This window comes from Monodelphis domestica, chromosome 1 (genome assembly GCF_027887165.1).
Source record: "Monodelphis domestica isolate mMonDom1 chromosome 1, mMonDom1.pri, whole genome shotgun sequence".
In the NCBI taxonomy this organism is placed as follows: domain Eukaryota; kingdom Metazoa; phylum Chordata; class Mammalia; order Didelphimorphia; family Didelphidae; genus Monodelphis; species Monodelphis domestica.
The window spans coordinates 425,611,820-425,625,808 of record NC_077227.1 but is presented as its reverse complement, the minus strand read 5'-3'; the positions used below and the strand labels follow the sequence as shown (position 1 = coordinate 425,625,808).

The 13,989-nt window shown below is 39.1% G+C and overlaps 1 protein-coding gene across 2 annotated transcripts in view; it reads right to left on the bottom strand.

Annotated features, from left to right (window-relative positions):
• Positions 1–13,989, bottom strand: part of NEK6 (NIMA related kinase 6) — a 127,336-nt gene that overhangs the window by 42,936 nt on the left and 70,411 nt on the right. For both annotated transcript variants that reach the window (XM_001371594.4, XM_007474633.3), the window contains exon 5: positions 10,976–11,086. In XM_001371594.4, coding sequence (XP_001371631.1) covers positions 10,976–11,086 — 111 coding nt within the window. The remainder of the gene's footprint in view (positions 1–10,975; positions 11,087–13,989) is intronic.

The following is a 13,989-nucleotide window of genomic DNA, read 5'->3' as shown; positions in this document are numbered from 1 at the left end:
TGTGGTGTTTTGTGTAAAAAGAAGCTGAGAACTGAACTGACTTAAGTTAATGTGAAGTATGTGTAGAGAACTGGAAGGAGGAGGTTATATGGAATGAGAGAAAGAAGGAAAAAGAAAAAGAGAAGGAAAGAGAGAGAGAGAGAGAGAGAGAGAGAGAGAGAGAGAGAGAGAGAGAGAGAGAGAGAGAGAGAGAGAGAGAGAGAGAGAGAGAGAGAGAGAGAGAGAGAGAGAGAGAGAGAAGAAACAGAAGTTGGGTACAGAATGCTGGCTGTAGCTCATGTCAAGGTTCTTAGCTCTGCTGTGACATTAAAGGCACAGCCAAGTCTATCAAAGACCAGATAATATTATGGGGAGACTGCAAGAAGACAGACAATTTTCACAAGGAAAAGTATGCATCAACTCCAACAAGTATCCCTAACAGTGATAAGAGCACTGGAGCTGGAGCAGAGTCTAAAGTGTTGGGGATACTTACATTTATGGGATGAGAAAAAGAAAAGGATACAGAGGGCACAGTCGGGCATAAATAATAAATACCATCATACTTTAAGGTTTGTCAAGTGCTTTATAAGGAAGGAAGAATCACAAAAACCAAGGTGGGGACATACTAATTTCTAGAAATAGAAGATGTCTAAGGCTGAGAGAAATCACAGAAGAGGACTAAGAATGGCCATTGGACTTGGTGATTAGAGTGTTTTTAGGGTCCTTGAAGTGAGCAGTTTCAATCTCAGAGTGAAGACTCTTAAGAAATGAAGGGACAGGTGGTAAGGTAAAGGAGGGGGCTACAAGTATAGAATATTCACTTGAAAGATATGTGTGGATAGGAAAGAAACAAAAGTTGGAATGGGGAGAAGGGTAAAGTAAACTTTAACATGGTGAGACAAGATCTGTGCATGTTTGACAGCCATGAGAGAAAGGCCAGCAAAGAGTGATTCGATTAGGTTAAGTACTCTGCTGGACTCTGGAGATACAAAGATAAGAAAAAGCAGTCCCTCACTTCAAGGGCATCCTACATTCTACTGGGGGGGCATACACTACTTATATAGGAAGATACTCAAGGTACTAGAGATGAATCAGGATTATTATGAGAGTCTTTAAAAGAGTTTTTTTTTAAAAAGACCCTCAGAGATAATGGACAAAAAGACTTGTACAAAAATATTCATAGCTGCGCTCTTTGTGGTGGCCCAAAACTGGAAAACGAGGGGATGCCCATCAATTGGGGAATGGCTGAACAAACTGTGGTATATGTTGGTGATGGAATACTATTGTGCTAAAAGGAATAATAAAGTGGAGGAGTTCCATGGAGACTGGAACAACTTCCAGGAAGTGATGCAGAGCGAGAGGAGCAGAACCAGGAGAACATTGTACACAGAGACTAATACACTGTGGTATAATCGAACGTAATGGACTTCTCCATAAATGGTGGTGTAATGTCCCTGAACAATTTGCAGGGATCCAGAAGAAAAAAACACCATTCATAAGCAAAGGATAAACTATGGAAGTGGAAACACCGAGGAAAAGCAACTGCCTGAATACAGAGGTTGAGGGGACATGACAGAGGATAGACTCTAAATGAACACTCTAATGCAAATACTATCAACAAAGCAATGGGTTCAAACCAAGAAAACATCTAATGCCCAGTGGACTTACGCGTCGGCTATGGGGGGTGGAGGGGAGGAAAAGAAAATGATCTATGTCTTTAACGAATAATGCTTGGAAATGATCAAATAAAATATATTAAAAAAAAAAAGACCCTCAGAGACCATCTAATCTAAACTCCTTATTTTACAGATGAGGGCCCCAAGACTCAGGGAGGTTAAGGGACTACCCAAGGTTACTAATTAGGCCCAGAGGGAAATTTTTGGACTCCAAAACTCTTTAGAAGGTTTGGCTTTTGAAAGGAAGAAGATTACTTCTTCAGTTGAGATAGTAAAGGAAGAAGAAAGAATGAGAATAAAGATGGAAAGCTACCAGAAACTTACAGGTAGAGGTAGGAAAATATGAAAACAGGCTAGAGTAGGAGAAAGGGTGAGCAGAGGAGACAGAATTCAATTAACCAAAATATAATTTGTGATTTTTCAGGGACACATCTACTGTATAAAGTAAGGTACCCCAGCATTATACATTTTAAAAACTCTAGGCAAGCAAGAGAAAAAAATGATTGCCTCTAGAGATGGAAATTGTGGGTAGGGATGATGAAAGTCACAAAAGAAGAGTCAAGATGGGGAGAGGAGAGAAGTACACACTAGGCTGCCCCACTCTAAGGTGCCCTTCAGTTCTTGTACTGTAGGTTCCTTCCAGCTCCACTATTCTATGTGATGTCAATTGTGTCAAAGATTTTCCAATAGTGGGAAGCATGATCAGAGATATATGTGTCTATATGCTGTGTAAATTTCTTACAATCATGATCATTAACTGATCCAAACCTGCTACTGTACACCTGGTCTAGGCAGGCAGGGAAAATTAGGGAAAAACTTTGTGACTAAAAAGCTAATAAGAAATGCATCTCAAATTAATGAAAGTTTCCCTCTAGGCCACATTCTGGAACACAATTCTACATTATAAGGTTCCTTTTGGTAATGATTTTCTATGTTCTATGTGTTCTCCCAGCTCTGACATTCTATTTTCTATGGTTTCACATTCTATGTGCTAAGATCCCTTCTAGCTCTGCTATTCTAATAGCCTAACATTCTTTATTCTACAGCAGTGGCATCACACTCAAACAGAAACAGGGGACCCACTAATCTGTGCCTAAGGATCCCTGCAGGCTGCATATTGACTTAGTTTAAAAATGTAATATTATCTAAGTTTTATTGTCCTTTTTAAAAAAAATTCTAAGTATTCCCCAATCACATTTGAATCTGGTCTGGGCTGCAGGTGGGAGTCCTGTGAGTCACATGCTTTGTTTGATACCTCTATTTTACAGTTTCTTTTAGCTTCGACATTCTATTTTCTATGTTCTAATATGCTATGCTCTAAGATTCTTTCCTCTCCTATGTCCAAAGTTCTCTTCCAATTCTAAGATTCTATCATTCATTCGACAAACACTGACCCACGGTGTGTGGCTCACTGTGCCAGAGAAGATACAAAGATAAATACGACCCAGTCCCTGCTAGGGAACATGAGTGACTGGACAATTTGCTCTGGAGTACAACAGGCACCATCAGGCACACACTGAGAAAGACAAACTGCTGTGACATGATGATGATTTAGTACATGACCAAAGCAGGGAGGTGAACTTTTCGAAAGTGTTCATTTATAATAATCATTGAATAATGATGGAAGGAAACAGGTAAAATACAGAGAGCAGGCTGAAAGTGCGAACAAACATGATATACCACATCTGTTCTCACCGGGGATGCGTCTGAAGATTAACATCTCTGAGAATGCATTAATATGTCAACGAAAATATAGAAGCAGGTGATGATGGTTCAACTAAAGCTGCTTTTCTGCAATACAAGTATTCCTCCGAGCAAAATAACAGAAGAGCAAAGCAGTGAACATTTTCGCAAGCCCCAGTCCCTGTGGGGAAGAAAGTCAGTAAACTTTAAAAAAAATGCTTCTTGAGCCTGATGAAGGACAACATAGCTGGGATTGCAGAGCTAACCTAGAGAGTAGCCCAGCACCAGCTGCCTGCAACTGGGGATGGAGACGGCGCCCAGGTCAAAGACTTCTGTTCATTTCTAATCCTACTGGGGCCCCAACAAGAAGGAAGGAGATGGAGTCAGACACAGAACTGAGGAAACAATACCTGATTAGAGAAGGGAAATGCATCTTCCTCCCTTTTCTTTTCTTTATTACCTTATCTATTATATATATATATATGGAAGCCTAATATAGTAGAGAACCCTGGATCTTAATCCCAGTTAGTGCCACTGACTGTGTGTCCTTGGAGCATGTCACTTCTCCTGTGCCTTAGTTTCCTCCTTAGTAGAACTAGGAGACTATATCAAATTATGGTTCTCTGATGGTCCTTTTCCAGGTCTAACATTCTATGTTCTATGGATTTTCTAAGTGCTTATGTTCTGTGTCCTAACATTCTTTGTTCTCAGACCCTTTCCAACTCTTAACATTCTGTAGTCTATGTTCTAACATTTTGTCCCAAGGTCCTTTCCAGCTCTAACATTTTCTGATGTCTGTTGTAACATCCTGAATTGTGAAGTCCCTTCCAATGCTAACATATTTTGTTTTAGCATTCTATTCTCCAAGGCCCTTTCCAGCTCTGATATTCTATTTCAATTTATTCTGCCCTTGGGTGCCATGTCCAAGGCCAATTTCCCATCTCTCACACAGAGAAGAGGCTACTACACGGTCTGAATGCTGCCAATCCATCACCAGCTCTCTCTTGACTAGCTATGATATTAATGATGTGGGTGTCCCCTCTATCTGCACAAATCCCAGTTCCAACATACCGTGACATTATTGTCTGTGTTCTTTCACAGACTTTCTCTAGAGGATCCACCTAACATACTGGACAATTTCTTCCAGGGTATTGGGGTCAAACGCAATTAGAAAGAGAGACCACTAAACCATATATGAGGATCCTTCAGGTTACATATTGACTTAGAAACTTTTGTGTGTGTGTGTGTGTCACACACACACACACACACACACGTCTTGGATTAGAAGGAATTTCTATGTAGTAGAGAGAGAATTCCTGTGTCAAGATATAGGATCACAGGCTCCAACTAGTTCATGGACTTTGTATTTTCTTTGCTCTTAGCAATTTCAAGGAATGCTTTCCTTTGAACAAAACCTGGTTAATAGGTAAAAGGAGACAATGATTCTCTTCCTGACCAGTGACCCCCATCAGTTATGAGGGTGGGGGGGTTAAAACTCTAATGGACCACCTCCTAATTAGCAATTTACCAATTAGAGATGGCTTGGCATTTTCAAAAGAGGGGCTCAATAATGAGCTCTCAAAATTGTATTTATAGATCTGTCTAGGGACCTGTGGGATCTTTAGTCATTGAGGAGGCCACTGACCTATCAATCTATTGGTTATATGCTAGCCTAATCAATAAACTGATATTCTTACACAAAATCAGTCTCTCAAAATATTTTGATCATTATATATGTATATATAATATATATCTACATATATCAATACATTAATATTAACATATTAAAACCAGGTAAGAACTACAATTTACTCTTATTTGGACTTCACTCAGAAACACTGTGGGTTACATGTGGCTCACCTGTTTGACACCTCTGCACTAGGATTCTGTTTTCGTATATCATAAGCACCAGTAGAATACCTGGGCTACCCTTTTAATTATACCTTCCTCTATCCATGTGACCAGCCTACTTCCTTTTCCAATCATACATTCCCTTAGATAGTTTATGGTGCAGAGGCTATTACTTGAAACATGGGAAATATTAAAGCTATGGCTTTAATGGTTTAAAACCACACCAAGATTTTTGGAACCCTTTTATATTTAAGATGTTTGTTTTTTAGTTGTTTTTCAGTCATGTATGACTCTGTGATTCTTTGGGGGATTTTCTTAGCAAAGATACTGAAGTAGTTTGCTATTTCGTTCTCCAGATCATTTTACAGTTGAAAAAACTGAGGCAATCAGGGTTAATTGATTTGCCCAGGGTCACCCAACTAATGGTATCTGAGGCTAGTTTTGAATCTGAGTCTTCCTGACTCCAAGCCCAGTTCTCTATCACTGTGCCACCTACTGGATACAAGGTAATTTTGAAGGGAGGAAGACTCTAGGAAAAAGCCAGGGAAGAATCAGAAAATGTTTTATGTGCTGTAGGAAGGCAACACCTAAACTGAGTCTTAAAGAAAATCAAGGGTTCTGGGAGGTTGGAAGGCAGGTATTCCAGATTGGGAGGGGGGCACAGGGAACAGCCAGTGCTGAGTCACAGACAAGAAGATGGCAGGCACGTAAGAAGGTATATGTGTCTTCATTTTCCTTTCAGACACCTGCAATTTTGATTCCTCAGAAATCAGGGTTTTCCAAAATTTGAAACCATATGGCACTGCCAGGAGAACATTTTTTTGTTTGTTTTTTAAAGACAGGTCTATATAACTGACTATTAGAATAGGCTAGATAATGAGAATGAAAAATACTTGAACACAGTAACCCAGTTTTGGATAAGCCCCCAAACATAAATTCCCCAGGGAAGAACTCTCTATTTAAAAAGCATTCCTAGGAAAACTAGAAAATAGTTTGGCAGAAATAAGGTTTAGATCAACAACTTATGGTGTAAACGAAAATAAATTCAAAAGGGTTATGTGACCTAAATATTAATGATCATACCTTAAAAATTTAGAAGAAAAACAGATGCAATATCTGGGGTGAATTCTTAATCAAACAGGGATAGGTACAACTACAAAAGATAAACTATATAATTTCAATTATATGAAACTGAAAAGCTTTTGCAAGAATAAAATTAATGCAGCTAGGATAAGAAGGGAAATAATCATCTGGGGAAAAAATTGTGTATGACCTTTGACCATGGAAGAGCTAGGCAGGATGTGATACATGAAGGTAATAGAACATTACTCTACTCTAAAAAAAAAAAAGACTAATATGATGACCACAGAAAGATTTGGAAAGACTTATATGAACTGATATAAAGTACGAAGAAGCAAGGAATTACTATATACAATGATTAAAATTATGTAAATGGAAGGAACAACAAAACATTCCAAATTGAATGCTGTGAAACTGCAATGACCAAGTTTTACACCAAAGAAGAGATATGGGTAGGTACCTCTCCCTGCTTTTTTTGGAAAAGCACTGCATATAATAAAAGGCTTTATCAATATATTAGTTTTGCTAACCTGTGTTCATTTTCTCTTTTTTATTCTTTTGTTTCTATAACAGATAGCCTTCTGAGAAGGAAGAATACACTGAGAAATGTGACATAAAATTTATTTTTAAAGAATATGTCTTGGCACTAAGGACTATCAAGGGATCATTAAAAACATGAAACAATTTCCTAAATACAATCCAGTCAGTGAACCTTTCTCATAATCAGTTTGGTGGTCAATTCATTGTCTATCCTCAGTGCCTATTTGCCTATTCCAGATCACAGATATATGTACTGATGTACTAACTTAATGCACTATTCATCTAGCAGTACCCAGTATAGACGTCTGGTATTCATCATCTAGTCCATTTTGTATGCATCATTAAATTGATCTTTTCTGCATAATATTTGATCTCATTGGAGAATCCCTACAGTGTTCTGGGTTTGATGTAATCAGCACATTATCACCAGCAAACCAGGAACATCTAGAACAGAGGTGTCAAACTCACAGGCCCACAAAAACTCTCAAGTACAGAAGAACCAGATTAAAGTGTAGCTGGGAAATGTTTAACAAAATAAAGAAAATATAATGCAACAGTGATAATGTTAATTTGGGGTTTTTTTCTAACAAAGAGCCATCTCTATTTGAGTTTGACACCACCAATCTGCAAATTCTTATGCATATAAAGAAGCCTTCTTCCATCTAGGCTCTGTTTGTGTTGAGACATTGTCTTTGACAATGGTGAACATCTCTAGTGAACAAGCACCTCCTTATTTTGCTTTATATGAATAAGAAGGCCAGAATGACAAGAATAATTCAGAGGTTACTCTGAATAGCAACTGTTATAAAAAGCTCCTGGGATCTAATATATTGAGGAAAATATCCATATCAAATCCTCTGTATGGCAAAGAGCTTCTCAGCCCTTCATAAAATGTTGTATCTTGATAATTATAGCATAATCAACCCACAGTTATGGAGTCCCCAGCATAAGAAGCCATACATAGCCCAAGGCAGAGGCAACAATCTCCTGTCAACCCTCTCTCTTTCATTCCATACCACTAAGAAGATAAGTGCTTGACTTCCATGACTCAGGATTCTGAGATTCCTCTGACCCTAATCTCCTTTCCATTCTATTTCTCCTCCTATGTCTTATTCCTCCTAAAATCATTCTTCATTCTCATTGTGATTTCTAATCTCTCCACCTCTCAGAGCTCTCCCGAGCCCTCCTTCCTGCTCTAGCTTCATTTGTCTCTCTTCTTAGTCTTGGTATTACATCTAACCAAATCAACATTACATCATCCTCTTCTCTTGAATTCCTTGCCCTCTTGCCCTACCACTGCTCTTATCTTGTCAATCCCAGCCATAGATCATCCCCAACATCAACCTCTACTGATCCTGGTCATAGCATGTTAGATGGTGCTAGAAGAAGTCACCAACTCTGCTAACTGAATCCTACAAAGCTATGTTATCTTATCTCAATTGGGCCCTCACTGCAGTAAGGCAATGCCTGTACTCTTCAGTAACTAACTTTCTGTATCATATCAGATTGTCCACTGTAGCTATTCTAAACTTTTCTTTCTTTCCTTAAATGTTTTGTATCATTCTCTGTCTTTTTCTCAGCAAAATCCCTAATCTCATATTTTACTCATTCAACTTGAGTTCCCTGCTCTCACCCACACTACATCACAGACTTGATATCATCGCCTATTTTCTCCTCTTCTATTCTAGTTTCTGATGAAAAGACAGTACACTTCAAGGAGGTCAACTCCTCTACCTTTACCCCCGATCCTATCTCCTTCCAATCTACTGCCCCTTCAATCACTTCTTTCTTCTTCAATCTTCAATCTCTCCCTTTGGACTTGGTTTTTTCATTACTCCTAAAAACATTCCTAGGTCTCCTCCATCCTATGTCTCTCCTCTTTTATAGCCAAACTCTGAGAATAGCTTCCCTGTACTTTCTGCCTTCATTTTCTTTCCTCTCCTTCACTTTTTAACCCTTTGCAATTTGCTTCTGATCTCATCACTCACTGAGACTCTTCCTTCAAAGTTATTAATGATATTTTAATTGCCAGATTTTATGACCTTTTCTCTATGAAGTATCTGACAACATTGACTACCTTTTCTTCTTGGATACTCTTTCCTCTCTGGGTTTTTATGACATTGCTCTTTCTTGGTTCTCCTCCTCCCTGTCTGTCTATTACTTCTCAGTATCCTTTGACTGATCATCATCCATTTCTTACCCTATATTCCCCAGGGCTCTGTTCTAAGACCTCTTCTCTACTCTGTACCAGGGGTTAAGCTTTTCAGTATCACAGACATCTAGGGCAATCTAGTGAATCCTATGAATCCATTCTCAGAATATTTAAAATATATATATATATATATATATATATATATATGAAAGAAACTAATTATACTACAACTGGGGTAGGAACAGAAAGGTAGCACACTGAATAGAGAAACACACCTTGAGTTGGGAGGACATGGGTTCAAATCTGGCCTCAGACACTTCCTAGCTCTGTGACCTTGGGCAAGTCACTTAACCTGGACTGCCTAGCCCTTATTACTCTTCTATATTAGAATCGATACTAAGACAGAAGGTAAGGGTTTAAAAAAAGAGAAATACAATCATAAAATATTTTTTTAAAAACAAGTTTACAACCACCCATACTAAGAACTCCTGCTCAAGATTTACATGGGAATCTCGATTCAGCTACAAGTTGCAGGAAAAGGGAAAGATATGATTGCAAACACAAGAAAATTCTTGGTGTTGATTTATCAGTCAAACTGCTTCCAAGTTGGGAAAGCAGTTAACCCAAGGGCATGGGCACAGCTGGGCCACTTGTGTGGTCATTTACAGCTTCTACCATCTGCATCCCTGAGCACCCACGCCTTTTGTGCCATAAAACAAAAAATGCTCCCCTGCTACTACCAAGCTCTGGTAATGACAAAGAAGTACTTTAACAGAGTGAAGGAGAAGACAATTAGCCTCTTTAATCTAAAGTGCTCGTGCCCCGACATTTATAATGTTAGTAAGGTCCCAGGAAACTGGCACTTGGGAAACTCTAAGACACTCTTCAAACATCTTGGGCAGCCAAGATGCCCAAATGGTGACTACATAGCAACAGCTATTTCCCTCCCTGACACACTGAAGAGAGTTCAGTCGAAACTGGTCAGGGAAGAAAGAAGGCAGAGCAGGGTGTACACTCTGAGGAATAAAAACATGCAAGTGCCTGAAGGATGGTGAGTTTTCTGTGGTTTCCACTGGGCCAATGCCTCACACCCTCAACCAGAGGGAAAAGGCACTGTTCTCTGGGAAAGTGGGGATTGTCAAAGGACCCATTATTCTTCTTGGATCTTTATTACTATAGCTGTATTCAAAATTTCTGCCAGGTTTGATCCTGACCAACAAGAAGGACCAAGTTGTTGAAGTAGGAATGCTGGGAACCTCTGAAGGAAGAGTAACCATTCCATCTTATGACAGAGAAAGAAAGGAAAGTCAAGTATGTTTGGATATGTGTTCTAGATTTGGAAATAGATTATTTCAAACAGTTCAGAGAAAAGACAAGGTAGAATCTCAGGGCCTTAAATTCTTCAGAAAAGGTTGGCCCAAGAGGGAGGAGAAATTCTCAAATAAGGCATTCTGATGACACACAGATAGAAAAGATTCTGATAAGGAAGAAACTAAAAGTGAATTAGTTGTCTAGAGACAGAAGTGGAAGCCCAGTGAACTTATCCACAGAGTTGATTAAAAAATAAAGTCAAGTGGGGAACAAAAAAGCAAGGCTGAATAACTGAGGATAAATATAAAATAGTATGGCCAGGAGCTCTGAAACTCAGCATGAACTGGCAGACTAACAGGGAAATGTGAAGGACTCTTCTAGGTTTTTGCCTGCTCTTCAAACTTTGATGATCTTTGATATTGACTCACAACTGATTCCAATCTGAACCCTCTAGCCTCTGACCCTTGTGATGAGTACCCCATTTCTCTGGGATGCAACCACTGTTTTTTTGTTTTGTTTTGTCTTTTTTAGCACAATTATCCTAGATTTCTGGTCCCTTTATGCTGCCTGAATCATGAAGCCTCAGCTCACACCATGGGAAATTTCTTCCTCTGAATCCTCATCATGGTACACCCTGCCATTATACTCAAGAAAGGGACTATAGCTATATGTTCTATCTTGCTTCAGTTCAGAGGTAACTTACCTTAATCATCTGAGAGAGATCACCTGCATCAGCCAGTTCCAGGACAATGTTCAGCTCACTCTCTTCAATGAAAGAATCCAAATACTTAATGATATTTGGGTGGTTCAGTTGCTACAAAGAAAAAAAAACAATAAACAGCAAAAGATGAGGGGCACATTTTGTCATGAATGTCATGACACGTCATGACGGAGCTTCAGAATCAACTGAGGACAGAGTTCCTAGCATGGGGACCTTTGGAGTCTTGGTTGAAAGATATTTCCCTAGTGCGGGAAAATGGACACCTATTTAATCCTAAATTCATGTCCTCATCATCTATCACCTGGACTTTTGTAATCACTTGCTATCTGACTTCCCCTCTCCAGTCAGTTCTGCCCACAGTAGCCAAAATTAGCTTTTAAAGGCACATGTCTGGCCATGTATTTCTCCTGCTCAAGAATCCTCAGAGGCTCCTTTCTGCCTCTGAAATAAAAAACAAACTTTTCATTTTGGCATCCAAAGGCCTTCCAAATCTAATCCTAGACTACATTTCCAGACTTACTTCACACATCATTTCCCTTTACATTGGTTGTACTCTTGTGTTCCGGCCAAAGAGACTCTAAACTTGGCATTCCATCTTCTGCTTGAATGACTTTGCAGAATGTTCCAAAGCCCTGGAATGCATCCCCTCCTCACCTTTGTCTCTCTTTTCTTTAGTTTCCTTCAAGCCTCAGATAGGGGTTCCCTCCTGTGAAAAGCTTTTCATGATGACTGCCCAAGTTGTTAGTGCTCTCACACTCAATATGTCCAAAACAGAACTCATTTTCTTTCCCCTCAAAACTAAGCCTCTTTCAAAGTTTCCTATTACTATAAGGGGTAAGGCACTTACACTTATCTAGCTTCCCTTCTTCAGTGACATCCTCAGTTCTCCATTCTTATTCATCCCATATGTATAACCAGTTGCCAAATCATGCCATTTCTACCTCCACAACACTTCTGGCATCTGTTTGTTCCCTTTTTTTTTTTTAAACTCACACAGCTGTCATCTTAGCTTAGTTGCTTCACCACTTCATGCTTGGACAACTGCAACAGCTTCCTAACTGTACTCTCTGCCTCAAGTTTCTCCTCATTCCAATCTAGCTTTCATATAGCTGGCCGGTGATTTCTCTAAAGTTTCTATCTGACCATATTACCTCTTATTCAATAAATCTCAGTGTCTCCTCATTTTCTCTAGGAACAACATAAACTCTTCTGTTTGTCATTTAAATGACTGGCCCCTTTTTATCTTTCAAGATTTCTTAGATGCATTCTGGAGTCTAGACAAACAAGCCCACTTGCTTTTCCTCATACATAATCCTCCATCTCCTATCTCTATGGTTTTAGACTTGATATCCTTCATGCTAGAGTGTTCTTCCTGCTCACTTCCCACTCTTAGAATCTCTGGCCTTCTTCAAGACTCAGTTTATGAGGTATTTCTTGATCACCCCAACTGCATAACCTATATAAGGTAGATGCTGATTATCTCATTAAAATATGAGCTCCTTAATGGTAGGGACTACTTTTGCTTTTACTTTTTTATCTCTAAAACTTAGCACATAGTAAGAGCTTAATAATAGCTTACTGTTTGACTGAAGGCAGAATGAATTGGTGGAAGAGCTGAGTCCCAAGACCCAAACTAATTTTAGAGGTTAAATTTTATTTATTCATTCCCAACTTAGCAAAACAAATCCAAACAACTATAAATAAAACATCATACATAAAAGCCTTAAAAACTTCAGTATTTGTAGTCTGTCAAAATATAGTAACATTAACAGCTAATAGCCAAAACATCCTGTTTATTCCTCATCATCTTCTAAACTTTTTCTTTTTGTGTGTTTTAAATTTTGTTGTGGCCATTGTTGTATTATTGTTTTTGTGGCATCATGGTGATTTCTTCACTGTGTTTTATTCACGGTCAATATATATTTGATGCTTGGTTGTTTTGTCAGTCATGTCCAACTCTATGAACTCATTTGGGGTTTTCTTGGCAAAGATATTAGAGTGGTTTGCCATTTCCTTCTCCAACTCATTTGACATATGAGGAAACTGAAGCAAACAGGGTTAAGTGACTTGCACAGTCATACACCTAGTGTCTGAGGCCAGATTTGAATAAAAGAAAATGAATCTTTCTGATTCTAAGTCCTGCACTCTATCTACTGTGCCACCTAGATGCTTCTAATGTATTTATTACTTTTCTGATTTGTTTTTTTCCATTATTTAGCCTAAGTCTTTGAATGTAAATTCAGTGCTTTCCACCCCAAGTATATAAAGTTAACTCTTTGATAAGAGAGGCCAGAGACAAGAGTATTATGGGGGGAAGCATAACAAAAACCTTGCCAGGAATTTTATCTCCACCTATTCTTGGCAGTATTTAGAGACTTGAGCCCCCATTCTCCATACTCTTTTGGTGGAAATCTCCCACCAATCTGTCCTTACTCCACACTCCAACTCCTATTCCACTCCACTGCATTTCATCATACCATTAAGAGGACCAGAGAAAATTACTGTCTGAAAAGGGTTTTAGATAGACTAGCCAGTGTGTAAAGGGCACCCCTTCTTCCCAGGGTCGTGAACTTTCTTTTCATCTGACCCATCCCATTAGTGTGGCTGGAACGCTCCAAACAGAGGTCATGGGTTAAGAGCCCTAAGAACAATGCCCAGAACTAAGGGTTATGGGTCTGGGGCAGAGAGACTTTGATTGGTTCCTGAGATGTGATAGACCAGTTCAGAGAGATAGGAAGTGATGTGGGAAAAAGGGCTATAAAAGATGAGACCATAGAGGAGATTGGATCCTTGGTGTGAGTTTTCTGGGATTGATTCTTCTACTCCATTCAGCATTGGTGGTTTGGGCGGAAGACACCCTCATGGGCTGGTAAGACTCTTGCTCCAAAGAGACCACTGGGCTTCCACGTGGAGATTGGGGAGCAAGCTGAAATTCTATAGACCAGACTTTAGAGTGGTAGACTAGGAAATAAATTTCCTACTTCCTTCTTTCCTTA